At 36.8% G+C, this 23,658-nt stretch overlaps 1 protein-coding gene across 3 annotated transcripts; it reads left to right on the forward strand.

Annotated features, from left to right (window-relative positions):
* The first annotated feature begins 80 nt into the window (after positions 1-80).
* frmd6 (FERM domain containing 6) lies at positions 81-21,387 on the forward strand. Of its 3 annotated transcripts, none has more exons than XR_014625541.1 (15): positions 81-484; positions 10,836-11,168; positions 11,602-11,692; positions 12,139-12,218; positions 12,302-12,378; positions 12,905-13,091; positions 14,721-14,876; positions 14,960-15,025; positions 15,147-15,215; positions 15,333-15,507; positions 16,020-16,328; positions 16,451-16,573; positions 18,419-18,510; positions 18,665-18,756; positions 18,892-21,383. XR_014625541.1 is itself a non-coding variant. In XM_084390641.1 (15 exons), exons 2-15 carry the CDS (start codon positions 11,070-11,072, stop codon positions 18,945-18,947), a joined length of 1,644 nt encoding a protein of 547 aa, XP_084246767.1. In that variant the 5' UTR covers positions 81-484; positions 10,836-11,069; the 3' UTR covers positions 18,948-21,383. The 3 variants fall into 3 exon arrangements, 2 of the variants coding, with proteins under 2 accessions (XP_084246767.1, XP_084246766.1); XM_084390641.1 differs by having other exon boundaries at positions 18,693-18,756; XM_084390640.1 differs by lacking the exon at positions 18,665-18,756 and having other exon boundaries at positions 18,892-21,387.
* Positions 21,388-23,658: the final 2,271 nt, after the last annotated feature.

Here is a 23,658-nt window from a genome sequence, read left to right on the forward strand (position 1 = left end):
TACTAAGCAACGTCTACAGGACCTCATTAATATTCATAATGTAAGCCCTCGCTTTAGTATCAGGATTCGTCGGTTCTCCTGCAGGCTGAGGGAAAGGTATGTTGAGCAGCCGTGGACGCTACCAACGTCAGCTGCAGAGGGGTGGTCTTTCGTACACGCTTGGTTAAATGTAAACACCTCGATCGCACAAAGATTTCACAACCGCTGCGTTGCTTTTAAAAATTGAGGGAAAGAGACACCGTGTAACAGACGCGTTTCCGGCCGATTCCTTTTGTGTTTGTCACCCCTCCTACACACGGTTGGGAAATTCCCTCCACATGTATAGTGATTTGTGAGTGTTGGGGAGCCCGATGGGGTTGAGTTCGCAGCTCGGGATTATGTGCTAGACTGGCGAGCGCTGTAGAGGAATCAAAGCAAGAGTTACATGGAAGAAGGTGTGTTTGGGAATACTTTGGGAATACGCAGAACTAATGCCACCAAAAAGGTGAGTTTTGATATTTTAACTTTATTATTTAATCTTTATGGCGGTCAGGATGTACAGAGGGTTTAGTCTCCTTGCATTTCCCAAATAACTTATTCTACGTGGCAGCGCTGGCCCGCAAAATCACGCACACGCACACACACGCGCACACTCGCACACACTAGATTCGATGGAGCTTGACCAAAACACAGCAGTGTGTTTGCACTCCTCTTTGTAAATTTACCATGGTAACGAACCATAGTTTAACGTTACACCAAGAAGCCAGCTATTACAGTCAATGTTACTATAGTAAAACTGTGGCAACTTGGCATTAGCCACCGCTTTCAGAGATGTTTCACAACAAAGTGACACGATTCTAAAAGCATTGTTTCTCTATGGTAACGTTAGTTGATATTGCTTGTAGTATTTTGAGGCAAACTATGATTACCATGTTAATTTTTGTAAGGGCTTTTTAAAGCTCAAATCAGTATAATATGGCATCCACTGACCACTGGCTATTTTTGGAGTAATGTGTTGGTACTTGGGTTGGTTTATAGCACCCAGTCAGCCCAACGCGGTAATGTGGAGTTTGGCCAAGTTAAGGTCTGCTGTAATAAGAACCATTGGCTGTGTCTCAAAACCTGATGTGTTGCCCACCTAGACTGCATTTTGGAGCATCATTGGCATGCTTACTTCTGTATGGGATCTGAGACCCAGATAAATGTTTTATTTCTCAGAAATATTCTTAATATTAAAATATTGGCTATTGATATTGAATTTTGCAATAACATTTAGCCTAATGTTTCAGAAAATGTCTTAAACATGTTATGTAAATTTGGGATTTCAAAGATTTCACATATCAAACATGAAGACACGTGTACAGTGGAAGAGGTATTTTTTTATTTATAAAATTTTGATATATTTTATTATTTATTGTATTTTTCAACAGTGTGTTAAAATTGACCCCAAAATAAATAGAAGGGTTATTACTATGCTGGGTAGCAATCACTTAGGCTGATTGTCATAATTTTACATGTACAACATGGGGACCCCGAGCACTCAGGAAGTGATCTCAGTCTCAACAGAACATGCAAAGTTAAATGCATCACAATAGGACATGAATCGGAAAAGTTAATTCTTATTTTCCCTCTCTCTCCTCGTCTCTTCTGTATTCAGGAATGTTCACAATTTCCTCTTTGCGGTCAGGGCGGGTTTAATATTAGCCCAGTGCAACTCTACACCGACCGGGATTTAAGGGTCTCACGTTTATCCTCTCTTGTGTTACAGTGATTTTCTATAAGCACTGAAAATCTTTAATGCGCTTTACACATTGATAGATTTGTAAGGTTGAACTGTAGGCCTCTGAAACGGCAATCATTCCGTTTACCACCAGGGGGATCGTTTCCATTGGCCCCTTGACAATAACTCATTGAGAGATTAAAAACATTTTGAGCCGTTGATCAATTGTATATTTGACTTAGCCTATAGTTTAGTGTTGCTTCTTTAATCTCCGGACTGAAACGGTTTAAGTATTCAATGATCACCCATAATTCACTCAAGTTATGATCACTTTGTCATTTGAATCTCAAATTGTTTGTGATTTTTACCCAGAGTAGGATTCCATCCTGCCAGCCAAACGTGTCAAATTCGTCAGTGTGTTTAGTTAGATGCGGGTTTGTCTGAGTCGGTCTGTAGTCACATCCTGTGTGTGTTCTCATGCCGTGCCCTGAAGAATAATGAGGTCTAGTTTTGCCGGGCATAATGTTAAATTTGCCTTGTGTGTTTGTTTGTGGTGGTTTGGTGACAGGAAGTATTTTCTGCTCTCCTTTGTTTCTTTTCCTTTCCTTTTTTTTAACCTCAGGATGTTTTCTTTGCTGAGCTGCCCTTCATTTGTGCGTGTGTTTGTGGGTGTGTTCGTCGTATTTGCCAGAAGGCAGCTAGAATAGATGTTCAAAAAAAGAATTCTCCCCAGAGAGTAAAGATTCCTCTGCCTTCTCTGGCGTAACTTGTCTGTTGTGTGCAAACCGATGTGTGATTACGCGATTCTGGAGAAAATGGCTCATCTAATTACGTTGACTTGGAAATGTCTCTAAAAATACTTGGTCACCATGAAAATTTTTTTTTTTAAATGGAATATTTATTTTAAATGATCATTAACAAATCTTACAAATCATAATTGAACAAAATAACTGCCCCTCCTCTTGCAGTGACATCTCATCGCTTCTCTGATGAGGTGTTTAATGGCACGAGGGCGGGACAACCTGTCAATCACACGATGTAATCGTGCAATAGTAATCTGACCCAACAATCTAGTTAGTTCCTGACAGACAAAATCAAGTCTGGCCCTACATTTATTTCTTGTTTGAGAAGCCGTTTCACTCAGATACGTCTAAATAGAAGAGAAGAATATCAACAAAATAATTTTGGAATTATAAATGAAACTTTTCATTTAATGGAATTAAATAATTAAAGGATTAAAAGGGATTTATGGGAATAGAGAAAAAGAAATAAGAACGGTTAATTAAATTCTAGGTCTAATTATGAAGTAATCAATTTAAACTATTTTCAGATAATGTTTTATTTTAAAATATGCATGCTTATTTTTATGTCTGTGTTGAAAAAAATCAAAACGTTCTTTGTCTTGTCACATTCAGTTATGAATTACATGAATCATGTAAATGATAGGGCTTGCTCAATCTAAAGATTTTCCTAGTCGACTGTTAGTCGTTCATTTAAGCCACTAGTTGATTAGTCGGGGGAGAAATACTAAAGCATAATAATGAGTATTTAAAATATAAATTAAGCGCTCCAGTGTGTGCATAAAGCAGTGACACCGGCAAACATTGCACTAACTTTTCTGAGATCAGAACGTACACAAAATAAATAACCTTTAATATAATTAAACCTTTAATATACAGCAAACTGAAACACTGAAATATCAGTGTAAACAAGTTATCTTTACCCATCAACCACTTACTTAACCAACACAAAATAGGTGTAATTTTAAAGCTTAGAAGCTTGGCTTTACAGTGAATATAGGGAATATGACCATCACTTAACAACATTTTGCAGATATATTAGAAGTGCTCTATTTTCATAGCGTGAAAACAACTGCTTTACCTGAAAATGTGATCTGTAAATCCTACACAACAGATAGATTTGGTCTCAAATTGTTGAAAAGGTCTCAACTAGCAGAATACAATAAGCATATTTGTTTCAGTCAGAGACCAAACTATACCAAGTAAGTATTTGAATGAAAAAGCGCTGCCACCACATGTGTAATGTTTTTGTGGCACATTTTGGTTTGTAACTTCGAAACATTAGGAAACCATAGTAGATCACACATCTTCATTTAGAGCAGCTGATGTCGAATGAGACCGAACACAACATAAGACATTGGAGTGACATGACATGCTGCTTGGCTAAAGCTATAGGACTTCCGGGATCGTGACGCAGTGTTTTCCAACGTCATTTGAAAGTTCAACCAATGGAAACGTATGTGTGTGTATAGTGAGGGACGATGTGTAGAGAGTAGAGACCAATCAGACATCTGGAGCGTGATCTGGGGCCAGTTGCATAAACTTAGCCACTATGTTAAGACTGTGCCTTAAGAACTAATTTGACCGCTAGAAATTAGTCAAGAGGGTAACCAGTCTTTCTTTTCTGATTCAAATGAGACCGATCTACCTTTTTATGTAACTGACTTTAAAAAGTAGGCACCAGTCTTCTTGAAGAAAATAAATTAGATGACTTACTTTTAAGACTAGTCTAAGCAGTTTGTGCAACCGGCCCCAGCAGGAGCTCAGGTTGACAGCTCGTAATTTACCATAAGCCATAGAATAGGAGCTGAAACAGCGCTGGGAGATCATAGAGCATAAAACGTTGTGTTGGAAATCGCACTCGTCTTCTGTGAACAATTTGGGCATTTCTAATTATTGGTGGGACTTGCAGCCAGGTTGAATCTAGATAGGCCACCTAAATAGTGCTGTTGAGAAAGACATAAAAATCTAGGTTAATTTTATTTATTTTTTCTAAAAAAGGTTGTCAAGATTGATCTTCCATATACGTGAGCATGGCTTCATGATCTCCCTCTTCGTGTGATTGAAGAAACTGTATCTCCCACCTGACCTGACATGTTTTTTTCTTTTTTTTTCTTTTCTTTTTTTCTAACATTTTAAAGAAAGCAAGCGCTTTGATTGGCTGTCTCAGTTGCAGTGTAGGAGTGGTTAAGATGGATTAGTTTCCCGGCTCGCTTGGATGGGTTAAGCTGACACTGCTATTGTTTGTAGGTTTGTTGTTATTGCATATGTGCAGCATCCTAGTCCTTTTAATGTGGTGTGTATGTAGTTCTTTGTGTCGCCTTGCCTCTCCAACAGCTGTGTTAACATCATCCTTGTGTCAGAGTATGTTGTCTAAAAGCTCTATTTGAATGTATGGAGGTATACTGTGACACATTAGTCTCTGTGTAAAGACTCATTTAATATTATTAATGAACTTGAATAGAATTTGTATCTGTTGAAAAATGGTTCTACGTAATAACAGTGAAGAAAGAGGCTGTATAAAAAATGATACAGTATAGGTTCAGTGTCTTGCTTGGGTTTTGGTGCCTAATATCCAGATTCAGCCCGCAGCTTTTGTGTTTAATACATCATTAACTTTTTAGCTTTTATAGATGTTTTTAAGTCAAAGTAATCTGATGATCCATATACTTAGAATCACTTTATCACACAGCGCTGCAGTGTGTGGATGGCTTAAAAACAACCTGAAACCATAAAGCTTTTGTATATGATATTCTAAATCTTTTAAAAGGTAATTTGTTGTTGAGATATGGCAAAGATGAATTTTTAGCACCCGTTCTCCAGTGAGTTTCACAAGATCCTTCAGAAATCATTCTAATATGCTGATTTGGTGCTCAGAAAACCTTATCATTAATGTTGAAAACAGTTAAACCGAGATAGATCTTGTCAGGATTATTTGATGAATAGAGTTCAACTTCAAAACAACAACATTTATTTAAAATCGAAACATTTTGTAACATTATGATTGCTCGTCTTTACTGTCACTTTTGATCAATTTAATACACCCTTGCTGAAATAATAGTAGTATTCATTTCTTTAAAAAAACAGTGTACAATACATGAGAGCATAAATATGATTTAATATGATTAAATATATATAATTAATATGATTGAGATGTTTATGGGGACTATATGTCTTTTATTTAGTCTTTTAAAGTTTTAATTACAAATAATGCTCAAGGACACACACACACACACAAAAAATTACTCTTTGATCTTTTTTCAGTAATTATTCTGACAGGTGTGGTTTAAAATGGTTTGACCTGAAATTAGGTCATATTGAAAGTCATCTAAGTGTTTATTCAATCTACAGTTGATCTAGACAAAGATCTTATGGTTACGTTTTACTACACTGTAAACATTTTTTACTGCTGTTTACTTCCAAAAATGATGGTAACACTATTACACAATATTTGTGAGTAGTTAAGGCTTGGTTTCTTTCATGGAATCTACCTGAATGAATCATGTAAAATTCCTTACTTTATTTAGTCTATGACATAATGAATTGAATATTTTTAGTGAAATTTTTTATTTTAAGTATTTTTTTTACTGTCAAATCAAGTGAACGGAGATGGCCTGTTTATATTTGACTTTGAGTTATATCGTATTATTAAAAGACTGCTGCTTGCACAGCAACAAACTTGTTACTGCAGAGTTATTTAGCATTAGCATTGACTTATTGCTCAATGAACAAAGCATCATGCTTCAGTATTAATACATGCAGTTATTCAAACCTAACCATAACCCCTACTCTTCTGCACAATGGTAACGTAACTTTAACATAATAGAAACTTTTTCAAATGTCAAACATAACTGAACATTAAACATTAACAGATGTTAATTTACTCAAAAACAATATCTACTCAATATTTACTCTCCATTTCCAGCCATGTGCAAAGCATGATGGGAAGGGAACTAACAATGGCGTCTAAATACAACTGCATAATTGAGGTAATTCTCTTAAAATAAATAGCCTTTTTTCCTTGATTTTATCAGTTCCTCAGTTCAACGCCCAAAACTGTGTCCTTAAAACAATTAGGAAAATGTATCTCTTGGTTTTATTAGTGTATTTTCAATAAAACACTGAACCACAATTTTCTTAATAAAATATACACAATATTTTTTAATTATCACCTTAATTTTTTTAATGAAAATTACAAGACTCATGATTCATTTTTTACAGTGTACTGGTTATGTTATAAAAAAGACATTCGTAAAATCTTTGTATAGTTAGTTACAAAGCACAGTACAATTCAAAAAGTTTTTTTTCTATATCTAGTCCATTTTACTGTTATTTTATTTGCCCTAAATTTAATTTGGAAGAGGATTACAGCTGGATTATTGCAAAACATATTGCATATTTAAAACATTACTACTATTCCCAATGGCAAAAAGTGTCCCAATTTATCAACCTGAATTCACCCTATAAGTAATAACAGTTAAGCTGTATCATAGTTGGCAGAAAACACAAGTGTATCAAATGACCACAAGTTAAACACTGTTTAATAGACTGACTCCAGATTCTTTTTTTTTATCCTTTATTATTTTGGATTAATGCCAAAGTCTTTCCGTATCTTTTGTGTTATGTTTAAGTAGAACAAATCTGCTTTCCTCAATGATTTTTCTACAATGAATTTAAGAACAGGTGTACAGATTCAGATGATGTAAGACCAACTACTCCTCTGGTTGTGTCTTCTACTGTGGCATGAAGAAACAGTTCAGTGCATGTGAAAAGGGGAATGTGTCTGGGATTAGAATCACACTAAATAACTGTGGACCAACAGTGTCTGAGCAGGTCCGGACATGCGGATTCCACCTATCGGTGGCATTTCCTTACCACTCATTCTACCATGCTTGCTTAGTTGCTTTTGTTTTTTTGCTAGATCTTTCTCAGTAAATTTTCCTCCACTTTGCTAGAAGGGCTTTCTGTCTGCATTGGTTCTAAATGTTTCCTTTCCAAGAGGTAAAGGCGCAGTGGATGATGTAAGAGTGCTTGTAAAAGCTAAACCCCAGCACTTCAGCAGTCGTCTTTTAAGATAAGGTAAGATTTGATCCCTTGAGGCAAAACGAGCTTTTACAGCGGGATGACAGGGATGACAGGCGTAACATAGACCTTAATACTGTAGCAAATTATAACAGTCTGTGATGGGAACCTTTTATGCTTATGTGGGTTTTATTTGTCTAAAAAAAAAAAAATCCAGGAAGTTTCTCCTTCCTTTCAGCAAAGAAATGGCGCACATAACGTCACGCATAACGTCACACATCCTGACAAATTGTGGAATCATGCAATCCTCTCTTCCATTCTGTTTTCATCCTACTTAGCAATGCCAGATTAAAATGGCCTCAAAATGTAACCTTGATGAGTCACGTCATATATTATATGATTTTATGGCCGTTATTGAGCCGCTTGCCTGCTTGGCTTCAACTATTAGTCAATGCAATGTTTCTAGAAACCTGTTAAAAGTCGATCCCTTATGAACTCCAAACCGTAATATGAAAAGCCAAAATCCACGTCATTGTCATCTGATGTATGCATATGGACATTACACATCTGAAGTAAGTGCAGCAGAGTATGTGTGTGTGTGTGTGTGAGAGAATCAAAGGCCTCTATTGTTGGAATGAGAAGCAGATGTTGGGTGGAATTCTCCTGACTGCTGCACATTTTCCTTTTCTCTCTGTCTCTCTCTCATGCAAAGTCTTCTCGCTACTCCATTTTGCATTTTGCCTGATTTTTTCAAAATATACTTTCTTTTATTATTACAATAGAAAGAGCTTTAATAAAGTCCAGCCAAGAGAGCTGAGAAAATGTCGTACCAGTGCATGCAGTTCCACAAACTACAACGAATATTTTAATATCAATTAGTGGAGCAATATGGCAGCAAAGAAAATAATTTAAATCTTCAAATTTAAAACCAGGACTAAACTGACTTCCATTTAGTTGATTTTTATTTTTTGGCCTATTTTATAGATAGAGTGAGGTTTAAGGCAATCCATTCTTGATATGTTAAGCTTACATTCAAACATATGTCAGCTTGATCATAGTATATTTCTGCAAATGTTAGTTTATATACACTAAGGAAATATGTTTGAAAATAACATGTAATATTCCTTTAAATTTGATATGGCCTATTTTTAGTAATTTGAGATGTGCTAATATCACAGATACTGATGGAGACAGAGATAGTGAGATGACAGTCTTTTAGTGTTTCATGTCTGTGTAGGCAGATGTTATGTCCCAAAATATCTAAAATCACTGAGCAGGTGAATTTTATGTCCCAAAATATCTAAAATCATTTAGAGAGTTGTTGAATCCTAACATGAGTTAAAGCTACACTGTGTAATTTTTTTAATTGATTCAAAATGATATGTGCTCATTAATGTGTAATTACTTCTACCAACTAATCAAGTATTCTCGTAAGCGTAGAATCTGCCATTTAGAATAGATACGAGCGAGTCGCTCGAATGGCGGCAGCCATGTTGCGCCTCCATCTTGAAAATACATTAGCCAAAGAGGGACATACCTGGAAATTCAAGCTTTGCCTTTCGCGCTTTGACACTCAGTGGCACCGTGACGAATGCGAGGGGGAGATTACTCACGACTGCCGGCAGATTTGAAATAATACGGCCACCGTAGGAGTTAAAACGCTCTCGGAATGGGAGGGGCTAGAAAGTAATATTCAGTTGGTAGTCATAAACAATTTCACCACTAGATGGGAGAAAATCCTACACAGTGTAGCTTTAAAGCGGGGCTCAGTAGTTTCGGGATTTCTTCGCTGTATTCTCGCTTTTTGCTCGCAGGTTTCTCTCTAGAGCTCCCCCACAGCTTCGGGATAGATATTTGACAACACTGTTGTAAAAACTCGTTGGCGATTCTCAGATACCAGAGGCTAGTAGATCAACGACATCAAAGGAGATGGGACATTCTTTAAAACGTCTTCTTCATTCGGGTTCGGACAGCGTGAGGGAGCGCAATAATGACAGCATTTTAGCAGATTTCTTTTGGCCGTAAAGCAATTGTTCACATCGCGAGACCTGATATCACGCGATACTTTCTGACGCGGCGGCCGGCGGCCCAAAGTTGCAAGTGCGGATTTTCCGCTCACGGGCACCAGGGGGGTGCGAAACGACCACCATTCAACCCCAACTAAGTAATATAACCATTCCAATGACTCTGAAGCTGTTCAGTTAAGGTAAAAAAGTTACTTAGTTCACCTTTAAGGTCTTGGAGTGGCCTAGCCAGTCTCCAGACCTCAATCTATAGAAAATCTGTGGAAAAACTTTAAAGTTTATGACATCAGGTAAGAACTTAAACGGAAAACTAGTCTGTAGAAACTAGTCTGCAGAAAAAAGTAACTTGGCCTGAAGAAGATTAATAACATAATATTTAGGCTAAATTAATATTGTATTTGTGTTTGTCAAGTTACCTTTATTTTATAGCGCTTCATACAATACAGATTGTTTCAAAGAAGCTTTTACTGTGATCAACAGAAAAATAATTCAATAATGCAAACAGTTCAATTTGGCTGTAATGCAACTCTAAAAAGGAAAAAAAAGTGTCATTGTTCTGCTGAAGTCAATTCAGTGTTTTTTTCAGTTCCATTGTAAAGATCATCAATTATTAAATGACTTCAATTCTGCTTTAAAGCAGCTCTGCAGAAAACAGTGATGTCATCATCCAGCTCAGTTGTCAAATAGTGTCAGTGCAGTCAGATCAATAATATTCAATATCGTTTGCCATGTTGTTATGCAGAATGTTTTTAATATTGTTATGGACTGTTTAATCTACAAAAAGAGAAAATGAAAAGATTTCAACACTTATCAATATTACATGTCTGTGCGTTTATTTGATAAGCAGCCATGTAATAAGAGGGATAATGTACAGTTATCGTGGACAGTAACTTTAATGTTTATATAAGCTTTATGACCAGCTGACAGTACATTATACTTGACAAAAGATGCTGTAATGCTCAAAATGAGCAATGCAATGACAGAAAGAAGTGACAAATTTGTAGTGCGCCATATTTTCTACCCAGATATAAATGCAGAGTACAGAATGTGAGTTTTGTCGTGTGGAATGTACACACAACTGTCCATCACTATCAAAAACAGCTTTCCTTGTTTTCTGTTTTGTGAATAAAAAGAGATTTATCCCGTCTTATGTGTTCCCTTCAAGATCCAGTAAATTATAGCTGTGTAATGTTTCAGTGAAATATTTGGAGAGCCGCCTGGCGGTATGCATGATGTTTCTAGTTGTACGCCTGTTAAACTCATTTATTTTTGTCTTTCTATCTTTTTCAGAGTCTGACGGTGGATCTGCTGTGTGTTTGTGTGGTGTGACTGTTGATGCAAGAGAAACTGTTGGTTTGAAACAGTTGTGAGGTTTAAGTTCTCTGGTCGGAGGATCGCGTGCATGTTTTTTTTTTTTTTTATGTGTGTGTGTGTCTAAATTATCTAAACCCATTGTGACTGGGAGGTGCTCAGGGGTGGAGCTCCAGTGAGGGGCACGAATCTACAGGCTGCAGCCTCTTAAAGATGAGCAAACTGACTTTCCACAATAACAAGATGATGCAGGACCGCCGGTGTGTGTGTGTGTTCCTCCCGAATGATGAAACGCTCAACGTAATAGTCAGTGTAAGTACAACTCCATGCACTTAATGACACGCACACCAGTGACGATTGCACGGAAAGCACAGCTTCTTCCATGATTTCATAAAAAATGTGGCAATTACAATTATCTTTATCTATTTGAATCATATATGCAAAGATTGTTTTTGATAGACAACATGCTCTAAACATGTCATTTAGGGTCCCGCTCCGATGTTGCATCCCGCAAGGAGCATTCTGAGCTCTTCCTGATCACTATTAAATATTGTAAAAATACAGCTCTATTTTTTTTTTTTTTTGTAATTTCATGGTTTAATATAGTTGGAGAAGCTGCTTTTTTGAGTACTATTACAGACATTGAAAAGTAAAACCTGTTCCGCCACTGAAAAACACACTCTATATCCTTTCTTTCTCTGTAATACAGGTGATCTCTCATACCATCTTTGTTCTTCTCTCTCAGGTTAAGACTGTGTGTCAGGAGTTGTTGGTGCAGGTCTGTGATCTGCTTAGATTGAAGGACTGTCATCTGTTTGGCCTCAGTGTTATTCAGAGTAAGACACACACGCACACACACACACACACACACACACACACACACACACACACTTATAATTTATAAGCTGTTTTCCTCATGGGAACCAAAAAATGTCCCCACAAGGTCAAAGATTTCTGATATTGACATCCTTGGGGTTTCAGGTCTGTTGTATCACTCTGTGTTGCGTCTTTATTCTCTTCATAAAATAATTTCAACTCAAATAAAAATGTTTTTTCTCCATTTATTCCATTAATTTTTGGGATAATATATGGTCTGACAATTGTATTATTGCATTTTTTGCTTTGCATTGGGGTCTTGACTCACTCTGTCAGGGTTTATTTTGCTGTAATTAATTACCGGATGCTGTTTGTAATTTTCCCACATTATCCATTACATATACACACATTAAAGACCTAAATGCATGTGCGTTTCTGTGTATTTTAAGTGTGCTTTCTCTCCTAGATAATGAACACATATATATGGAACTGGGACAGAAACTGTCAAAATATTGTCCAAAAGAGTGGAAACGGGAAGCCAGCAAGGTATCATGCAAGCAGAATTTGATTTTCTTGGGGGAAATTTGTGTTGTTGTTGCACACTTTGACAGAATTCTTACCAACTGCAGGGAATTGACCAGTTTGGACCTCCAATGATCATTCACTTCAGAGCACAGTATTATGTTGAAAATGGAAGACTTATCAGGTGAGACATCTACACATCTACACTGCCGTTCAAATGTTTGGGGTCAGTAAGATTCTTTTAGTACTCTTATTCAGCAAGCATGAAAGTTGATAAAAAGTGACAGCAAATACATTGTTACAAAAATTCATCAAAGAATTCTGGGAAAAAGTATTAAGGTTTCTACAAAAATATTACAACATTGATAATAAGAAATGTTTCTTACGTACCAAATCAGCATATTAGAATGATTTCTGAGGGATCATGTGACACGGAAAACTGGAATAATGATGCTGAAAATTCAGCTTTACCATCACAGTAATAAATGACATTTTATAATATGAAAACAATTATTTTATTGTAATAATGCTTCACATTATTACAGTTTTACTGTATTTTTGATCAAATAAATGCAGCCTTGGTGAACATGAGAGACGTCTTTCAAAAGCATAAATCGTACTGACCCCAAACTTTTAAACGGTAGTGTATACATTCAAAATGTCTATAGAAAAATGACTGAATATGTTCTATATGTGTCTATCTGTTTTAGCGATCGCATGGCACGGTATTATTACTATTGGCAGTTGCGGAAGCAGGTACTGCAGTCTCAGTGCATCCAGAGAGAAGAGGCTTATTTCCTTCTGGCTGCATTTGCGCTGCAGGCTGACCTGGGAAACTTCAAACGGAACAAACACTTTGGTGCCTATTTTCAGCCGGAAGCTTATTTCCCCTCCTGGGTAAGTCTGCACAGCACCCCATTAAACTACTTCCTGATGAACCATTATGCTGATCAAGCTTGTTAAACGTGTGTTCGCTCCTGACCGCCCTCTGTGTGTGGTTTATGGGCTGCACTGTGTTGTCCTTAAATATTTCAGCAACATTGAACAGAGCTTTTTGTAGAAAAAAACAAACATTTTATTTATCAGTGCATGTAGGGGATTGATGTTAAAAATAGTTGAAAGCTTTTAGAGAGAATCTTGGGTGCATTAGCTTCAAGCTTGCTGAGCTGTGCTATCATCTGGACACACATGGTGTGAGGCGCTCCTTCACTGCAGGATGGTGCAGTCAGAGATAGACTGTGCTGTAAAACTGGCAGATTACAGAGACTGCTGACAGCACTGTGCTGAGGATTCTTGTGTTTTTATACGTGTTCAGGGACATCGCTGTAGCCAAGGCTGTCAACTAGGACTAAATCTGCGGTATATTTGTATAAATCCAGATATATATATATACACTATATATATATATATATATATATATATATATATATATTTTTTTTTAACATTATTAAATTATAAATCTTTTTGATCGTTTTGATCTCTAGTAGGCTATTCCATCTACATTTGCATTTAGCCTAAATATAGGCTACTGTAAGATTGGAAGTGTATTTTCTTGCCCCTGAAATACATTTTGGTAAATGAAGGTTTAAACTAAATACATTTACGTTGAGCTGCACTGTTACAAGACATATTTAGCATATATTTAAGATATATTTTGGTTGGAAAAAAGAAAAAATAATTCCGTATGAGATGCTATAGGTAAGGTCACCTGCAATTGATGGGTGAACTGAGAAAATGTTATGTATGTGTGTATGTATGTATGCGTGTGTGTGTGCATACATGCGTACATACATATCTATCTATCTTTTTTATATATATATATATATATACACACACACATATCTATCTATCTATCTAATATATATATACACACATATCTATCTATCTATCTAATATATATATATTCATTCATTCATTCATTCATTCATAGTATATATGAATGCAAAGTTCTGTCATGAAACTCTAGATGGCCCAGGCTAATAGGTCATTTAACTCAACCTGGTCGTAATCACATCATTATCTATAGGGCACAGCTGATTGTTTCTTGCTGTATCAGTAGCCCATGAGATTGCGTGCTCAACCTTCAAATACTTGTTTGCATTAAGCAATGCAACGCGCTTTCAGAAACCCACTTTTCCTAGCTTGAGTGCTCACAGCAGTGTGTCGTGTATGTATTGGATACAGCCAAGTTCCGCCAAGACCAAACATGTCAACATTGTCATACCCATTACCATGCCAATCACACAGTGACACTCATGACACACACACATTTTGTTGTGTTCCTAACAAAGTTACTAAACTACTGGCAAGTAACTAGTTTTTAAATGATTGTATTTTAATATTATGGAAATTAAAATCTTATGAAGTCATGGAAAACTAATAGTTTTAAGTTTAGTTTTGATCAGATCAAAAATATTCTACTGTATTAAATGTCTTGTATTAAATCAAATGAGTTCAATCTCTATAAAATTATTTAAAAAAATCTAAATGTGTGCTTTATTATTATTTCGGTTCTCTCTTTTCTAGGTAATTTCTAAGAGAGGATGTGACTATATTCTCCGTCATATTCCAAACATGCACAAAGAACAGTTTGCCCTTACAGCATCAGAGGCCCAGCTGAAGTACATAAAGGAAGCAGCGCTCTTGGACGACGTGACTGTTCATTATTACCGCCTTTACAAGGTCAGAGAAGAACTATTGACAGTTTGTGTAAGTGCACATGCAGTGTGATTTTTGAACATAATGAAAAATGTTCTTTCTGTCAGGATAAGAAAGAGTTAGAGGCCTCTTTATCTCTGGGACTGACTTTACGTGGGATTCAGATTTTCCAGGTATGCTGTTTGAACACTTACTGAGTGAGATTGGACAGCAAACTGCAAAAAATACTGCTCTTTTCGAATATATATATTGTGCATTTCTATGTTGTGATGGTTCAATTTGATTTTTTTTAAGAATGTGGGAACTGTCAGGCAACTCTTATATGATTTTCCCTGGACCAATGTGGGAAAACTGGTGTTTGTGGTCAGTATTACAGTACTTTATTAGTATGATTTAAATGTCAAGTGTATAATTCTGTGCTATTAGGGTCACTGTTTACATTTCAGATGAATCAACCTTTGACCCGTTTCCTTTCCACAGGGGAAGAGGTTTGAGATTCTTCCCGATGGTTTGCCTTCAGCCAGGAAGCTCATCTACTACACAGGCTGTCCTCTGCGTTCACGACACCTCCTGCAGCTGCTCAGCAACAGCCACAGATTGTATATGAACCTACAGCCTGTGCTGAAGCAAGTTCGGCGACTAGAGGAAAATGAAGGTATCTTACAAATATGCACAATACGGTAACAGGAACGTTTCCTAAGTTAATAATTGAAATGTACATGAAATCTGTGATATACAGACAGATAAGGCAACCATAACTTATTGGCATATACTGTACATATAAAATAAAACATAATTGATCTAGTTGAAAAACTATTGCATTGGCAATAAACTGAAATAAGCTTAAGTTGAAGAACTAAAATTATTAACTGGAAATAAATACAATTTAAAAGCTAAAACTGAAATAAAATATTTATATAAAAAAATAAAAATTACGCACATAACAAAATAGCTAAAAATGAAAGTAAAATGATCATGAAAACAATAAATGCTAATTCAAAATATTGATCAAATTAAATAACACTGACTTTACACACGTGACACAAGATAATGAATATCAACAAAGTAATTCTCAGCAGCATGAATTTTTTTGTCATGAAATTATTATTGTTTTGTTTTGCAAAGGACCTGGAGTATATGGTTGACATTATTAAACTGTGTTCTCAGAAAAGAAGCAGTACAGGGAGTCGTATATCAGTGATGCTCTGGAGGCGGACATGGATCATTTGGAGCAGCGTTCACGTGCCAGCGGCAGCAGTGCTGGCAGCACGTCACGACCCAATCCCTTCTCACGACACTCCACCACAAGTCATGGCAGCTCCCGCACATCCGGCGTCGACACCGACAGTTTCCGAACCCCTACAAACACACCCCACCGACCGCTGAGAGCACACTCGTCTTCCAACACCAGTCATGCCAGCACACACACGTCTGGCATCGAGAGCAGCAGCAAGGAGCACTGCCTGGATGAAGATGGTAGGAGACACAGTTAAATGGCAACTCAAAGACTCATTACATTAGTAATAACAGTATCAATAATAAATGCTGTATGATTAAATGGCTGCATTGATCAAATCTTTGTTTGTGTTTTTCTTAAGAGATTGAGATGCTGGTTGATGATCCAAAAACTTGTGAAGATCTTCATGATTTAGAACTCAACCAGGAACTATGTATCCACATTACAGAGGACATGCTGTCAGCACAGAACAACGGATGCTCCGGTATGCATATAGGTTATGTTATGTTAATAGTTTAGGCTTGATGCATTAACTTGAAAAAGTGACGGTTAAGAATCTGACATTGTTACAAAACTATTGTTTTAAATAAACGCTGTTCTTTTGAACTTTCTATTAATAAAAAGAATCATCCATTTCCACAAACATATTAAGCAGCTCAACTGTTTTTAACACTGGTGCTCAAGAAACATTCCTTCTCATGATCAAATCAGCATATATATAAGTAGTCAACATTTGAAGTGGATCAAAAAAGTTAATCAAAGTTGTCCTAAGACAAGAACGGGTATTGTTCAAAATTCATGTTTAACTTTGAAAGGTTTTGATCCACTGTGTGTGTGTGTGTACGTGTGTGTGTACATACGTGTACCGTATATATATATATATATATACGGTACAACGGGGCTAAAGGCACACCTTAAGAAAAAAACATTCCCAAAGTGTATGAATGCAGAAAAAATATATATGTTTGTATTGAACATTGATGGAGGAATAGATTTTGTGTGAAAATAAATCATAAAAGTGGTTCATTTTATTAAAAAAAACGTATAAATATTTGAGGTGGCAAGGTGGGCTTTTTACTCCACACACGTGGCAAAAGGCACACGGTATTTATACAAATACTTTAGCTAAAATATGTTTTAATAATGTTCAAAACGATCACTTTAGGCAAGTTACACATTATATTTTATCATATGATATGATTAATATCATATTTTTTTAAATATGATTGTTTCATTATAAATATTGGTAATATCTCTAAGGTGAACACCCAACTTAATATATGATATTTACCATCTGAATCTAACCATGTCATGTCAACAAATGGGAAAAGTCAGGCAGATATTTATTATCATGTTAATTACTGTGCCTTTCGCCCTGACAGCAGATGCGCTTTTTACTTGGGGTAAAAATACCATACTTTTACATATTCTTCCATTATTGTTTATTTACCTTGAACAAAACTGAAAACCATTAAGTCGACCTTTGTCTCAAAATATACATTTTATCGATTCTCATTTGCTACTTAAATCTGCAACATTTAAAAAAAACATCAAATATTAGATGCCTGCGATCGCGTCAAAGATCAGACAAATTTTCACGTGCATCTTGAAAAGCGGATGTTTCGTAAAGTGCTGCGGTATGTGTTTGTGCCATCTAGTGGTTTAGAGGAAAATCAAATCACAGGCGCCTTTTCCCCCACGGTGCCTTTAGCCCTGTTATACCCTATATATACGCACAAACACACACCATGATGCAAATGATCGCAATGCAGAACAATGTGTTTTAAAAAAAACGATGTGTTTTTGTGAGATTTACCCACAGTGCCAAAGAACAGAATACAGAGCACCTCTTTTAATTAGTGGGTTCAGGTGTAACGACCACACCTGTTGCTGACAGGTGTGTAAATACAAGCTGTGTCATCTCTGGAGGCATTAGCTTTAGATTGAGTCAATCTGTGACCTTTCAGTGCCAAGTCAGTTTGTCAGTCAAATTCTTGCTGTCCTGGAACTTCCCAGGGTGAATGAAGGGCATGGCGGTATGTAGGACACTTTTAAATGATGATTTCCAGACCTGGAAAAGTCTTTGGACATTGATAAATTACCCAAAGCCATGGCAATTTTTACAGTGCTAGGGAAATCACTGTTCAAAAAGTGTGAGAATCCAAATTCAAGCAGTGTTTACTTAATTGAGAAAGGCTTGAAGGCAGAGGTGTTTTTATCAACTACTAATTTTGAACCCTAGTCTGACTAGTACAGTAACCTTCAAATGAGAAAGAATGATTACGTTAATGATTTATGTGTATGTTGTATATGTGTTTGTGCTTTTCAGGGTTAGTGGTGAAGGAAGTCGGCTCTTCCACATCCAGTTCATCAGAGACCATAGTGAGAATGAGAGGCCAGAGCATCGAGTGTCTCCCTCAGGTGCAACTATACACACACAAACACTCAATGCATAACAGCTGTTGAACGACACTGTCTCAAGTTCTCAACCGCTGAAGTTAAACCGAGGACGTCAACTCTGCATTTTGAGCTGTATCAATCTTCTGTTGAGTAATTCTGTAATCTCTTTTAACAGTGCTGGTAACCCCACTTCCTCTTAACAGTATTTGTTTAGGGCAGCCTTACCCTACACCCAACAGCATTGTCGTTTCTCATCTGTGAATTCATGTGAGTGTACAGCTAACCGCTCTCTGAGATTTTAGGGTTAGTTGAGAGTTAGTGTAGTCGGTGATTTCTGTGTTTTAATGCGGCTTGTTGGTTTCCTTATTGCTGACGTTGGTTTTGTTGTCTTTGTTTTATTAGACGGCGATGGGCAGGAAGGGCCAGAGCTCCACAGACCGCCACAGCCAATCACTTGACGACGTTCGTCTGTTCCAGAGGAACTGTCAGGAGTGGGCGGAGCTTTGCCAGGACACCGCACATAGCTATACGTTCGGCTGCGAGCCAGACCTCGGGGACCCGGTCGGCTGTGGGTACCAGGGACTTGCGGATCAGTGCGCCGGGATCCGGAATAACCAGCACACGTTTCCCATCAAGAGAACCAGCAAGTATTTCTCTCTGGATCTGGACCGAGAAGATCTGACCACAGACCACATGACCACTGAAGCAGAACCAGAGTTCGTGGTGTAACGCAGAGAGCATTGAAAAGAGCCCCAGAACAAATTATGAATTACAGGATGTTATTATTGAAGGGATAGTAAACGGAAAAACATAAATTATGTGATTAGTTACTTACTCACACTTCGATACAAACCCGACATTCTTTCCTCTGTGGAACACAAAAGGAGAAATTCAGATTACTCTGCTGGTTGCATTTTTCCATGCTGTTACGATGAAAAAGAATGCAAAAGCATCATAAAAGTAGTCTTGTGTGCTGTAGACCTTATTCCGGGTAGCGCTATTTCTTTCTTTTTTGAAAGAAATTAAAACTAGGCTGTAAAAGATAAAATGGATTGTACTCTTCTTTTACACCATTCAAAACGCTACGCTATAAGTCCATAAAACAATTTTGAAAGTAGTGAGTTTGATCTAGGTGTGCTCTAGGACAGCGCAATCTTTTACAGCCTCGTTTTCATCTGTGTTAAATGTATAGTCCATCCAAAAATGATAGTTATGTCATCATTTACTCACCCTCATGTCATTCCAAACCTATATAGTTTTCTTTCTTCTGTGGAACACAAAAGAAGATATTCTGAAGAAAACATTCTTCATTTGGAACATTTGGAATGACATGAAGGGGAACTGTTTTTTTTTATAGGTGAACTGTCCTGTTATATTCAATATGGTGTTTACCCTGACTAGGGTCTATAGTCATACGATAGCTTTTATGGATTTATGGTTGTATTTTTAGGAGTTTGACAGCCCTATCTACCATTTAATTTCATTGTATGGAAAAGAGCAGCATAAACGATCTGATAAATGACTCTTTTGTGTTCCACATAAGAAAAAAAGTCATACAGGTTTGGAACGACATTATGGTGAGTAAATGATGACAGAATTGTTTCGTTTTTGGGCGAACTATCCATTTAAGGTCATTTAGTACGTGTGTGCGCGTGTGTATCCAAAACGAGCAAGAGAATCTGCACCATCCTAATGCCAAAATATTAAAATCTCGAAAAAGCTGCCTTACCAAAGTATCCAAAAATGTGTTTATGTGTGTTTGTGTGTGCTGCCCTAAATAAACCCTCAGTGCCTTGAATTCACTATGCAGGTTCTCAGAACATAAAACTAAAGTTTCTGCACTCCTGTTTACTTCCACCCTCATCTCTAAGGAAACGCCCCAGTCTTGTCTCCCAGAATAACACTAAACCTAATGAACTTTTTGGGATTGTGGCCACCGAATCATGGGAGCATCATAATCAGAGGGCCCTATGCCGGGGTGTGCCGCCCCGCAGAATAAACGACTGATGGGATTTCAAGCCGCCGCGGCTCTTGTTTAGAGACGTTTGCACACAGCTGATACTGATGCTGATCGGGTCAAGTCTTCCATAGACCTTCCTTTAGAGGTTCCCATTTTCTTTATCTGTCTGTTGATTGTTTATTTGTCTAACTGGAAGTTTGTCTTTTATTATATAGTTTTATAAAGAATGACTGCTGTGTGTGTGTGTGTGTGTTTTAATGGTGTGTTGCCTGTCAGTATTAAGCTGTTAACGGGAGACAGTATTAGAAACTTTATGTAAAGGTTGCAACATGCAATTCTTCCATCTAAACAAGAAAGAGAGTGTGTGTGAACAGTAGGGGAGGTAGACACTAAACATGAAGAATTTGCATAGATCAGTGCAGTTAGACATGGAAACCCACTTCTAGTTAAATGCTCCTCATTGCATGGGTGGTTTGAAAGGCTTTGAATGAACAGCACTTAAAAGCTCATGTGCATGTGGGTCTTCGTGTCATGACTTAGTGCGTTCTGCTGAACACTAGTACAGTACATATAGATGCCCTGACCCGTCTTCACATTCATCTCTCCTTCCCCTTTGAAAAGCAGCAGTGAATCTGAAATGGCCAAACTGTCTAATGATTTTGGTTGCTGTTGGATTTCATGGTGACTGAACACTTGCATCGGTTCTGCTTGCAGATAACAGCCGATCACACATGGACTCCATGTATTGTTTACCCTTTATGTTTGCAGCTAGACTTTGTCCTTTCTGTGAAAGGAATTTCCTATGTGAAAATGAAATTGTTTTCCCCAGTTCCTTTGCAGACCCATTCGACTCTGTTCTCTCATAAAAGTGTATTCTGTGCCTTGCAGGTGCCAAAGTCCTCAAATGTTTGCAATAAAAGGTACCTTAATTTGTAATTAAATCTGTCCTGTATTTGTGTGCAGCATTTTGATGAAGTGCTCCATAACATCTCATGATTCGTTCCTTGTCTGATGATGTTTATGAATTACAACGTAATTACTATTGGTTACATCTGACACAATAGTTTCAAGTTTCCCATAATCCTCTTTAATTACCCTGATAAACAGTTCTTACAATTACCAATTATTAGTAATTAGTTTGCATAATTCATTTGTTTTTGTTCGAAATAAAAAAAAAGATTTTGGCATGTTCAGGTCACATTTCACCTCAAAATCAGAAGAAAGGACAGCTCATTTTCATTATGAGATAATTAATTACATTTTATGTTGTCCAGTTGTATTTTTATCTCTCCAACTGAAGTGGCTCTCATGATGTCCAGGTCATGCCCCTCAGATCTGTGATGTCTCTTTGGAGCCATCATATCTCTGGGTGTAAACTATGATAGAGAAACAGAAAACACCACAAGCCTTCACTCTGCCAAGGTTGTGAAATGGCTCATCAAGGCCCCTCTGTTCTGGAGAAACAAAACACTTGGCAGATTTATCGTCTTTCAGGAATTCAGACCTTGGAAAGGAGGCAGAGAAACAGTATATTTCTCATATGTAGGCCTACAAGTTAAGGATGACAGATTGCAAAAATCTTTCTTATTAGGAAATAAGGATATACTAAATATAATATGTATAATATGGAATCTAATTCTAACATTTATTTTACGTGTCACACAGCGACATCCATCATAATGTAACTGACATTTGTGCTTGACGTTTTTTTCATTCAAAATAAAATGTTAGTGTGAAATAAACAACTGATTAATTTATCAAATTAGTTTTTTTAGTAAAATATCCAAATCTAAATGATTGTCTTTTGTGTTGTATTTCCCCGTAGGACTAACTAGTTGTGTCAGAATTTACTTGTTTTTAATGATAGCCTAGTAATGGCAGAACATGAGCCTATATTTGGCGTTGGATAGGCGTCTATGGATATGTCTTTTATTCTGTAAGAGTTGATGGTATACCCTGCTGAAGCATATGTTGTAGGTCTTTGTATAGGCCTACTACATGTTTGTTACATTAGCACACGTTAATGTTTCTCTAAAACAGAAATATAATGCATACTTGTTTACATGCTGGTTTAGTGTTTGGTTTTCAGTTCACACGAGACAGAAAGCGAACTCGCTGTCGCCATAGAACCGGAAAATACAATTCTGTGGTTGCTAAATGACACCGGCTAGTAACTGACAGACATTACCTATTCTTTCTTCAGGGGAACTTAAGGGATTGCTATTATACATTTGCCCTTTACCACATTCAAATTTCAAATGTTTTTTTTTTTTTCCTTATTGGAAACATGTTTAGACCTACACTAACACCGTCCGTAAATCGGTACGATTGATTTGTTTTTGAAAGAAGTCTCTTATGCTCATCTTGACTGTATTTATTTAATCAAAAACAGTAATATGTCGAAATATTAGACCTGTTACAATTTAAATAACTGTTGTCTTTTGTAATATATTTTAAAATGTAATTTATCCCTGTGATGGCAAAGCTGAATTGTCATTCTAATCTTTATAGTAAGGAATGTTTCTTGAGCGCCACTGTCAACAGTTGTGCTGCTTAATATTTTTGGTGACAGCTTTTTGATGGATGGAAAGTTCAAAAGAACAGCTTTAATTTGAAATAGGCCTAGGGGAGACCGGGGACAGTTGCAACAAGTCTTATTCCTTCAGTCAGAAACATGCTAGCGTAATGACACTCATACATGCACAGTTAGAGACCCTCCCCCACCAAGAAGACAGAAGACATATTCAACATCTGCTGCTGCATTTATTGAACAAAACTTGTTTTGGAGGTATGAAAGTAAATTTTTTCATGAGATGTATTTTTGTCATACTGTCCTGACATTTTGTATGAATTAATCAAAACTTACTTAGTTTGAATTATTGTTTTGTTGTTGACTTCTAAGTGACATGGTTAGCATGTGTGTCTAGCAGGCATATGATGTTCTGTCATGGCTGATAGGGTTGGGCACTGACCCTGAAATATGGAGAGATTGAATAGCATCTGTAACACCTGCACACTGAATCTATATAGGCCTATGTTCTACACATAAACAAACAAAACTCAATAACTGTTATTTGATAAATATGACTAAATAAATAAATAATAGGCTACAATAATAATATATTGTATAAATAAATAATGCTATAATAGTATAGTAGGCCTAAAACATTTCATATTTTCAGAATTCTATGCTCATTGAGACAAAAATC

The sequence above is a fragment of the Rutilus rutilus genome (genome assembly GCF_951802725.1).
Source record: "Rutilus rutilus genome assembly, chromosome: 20".
Lineage (NCBI taxonomy): Eukaryota > Metazoa > Chordata > Actinopteri > Cypriniformes > Leuciscidae > Rutilus > Rutilus rutilus.

Coding starts and splice junctions, on each gene's coding strand:
- frmd6 (XM_084390640.1), top strand. CDS start 11,070: ATGAGCAAACTGACTTTCCACAATAACAAGATGATGCAGGACCGCCGG. Junction 11,693..12,138: donor TGGCCTCAGTGTTATTCAGA/GTAAGACACACA, acceptor TTTCTCTCCTAG/ATAATGAACACATATATATG. Junction 13,092..14,720: donor AAGCTTATTTCCCCTCCTGG/GTAAGTCTGCAC, acceptor TCTCTTTTCTAG/GTAATTTCTAAGAGAGGATG.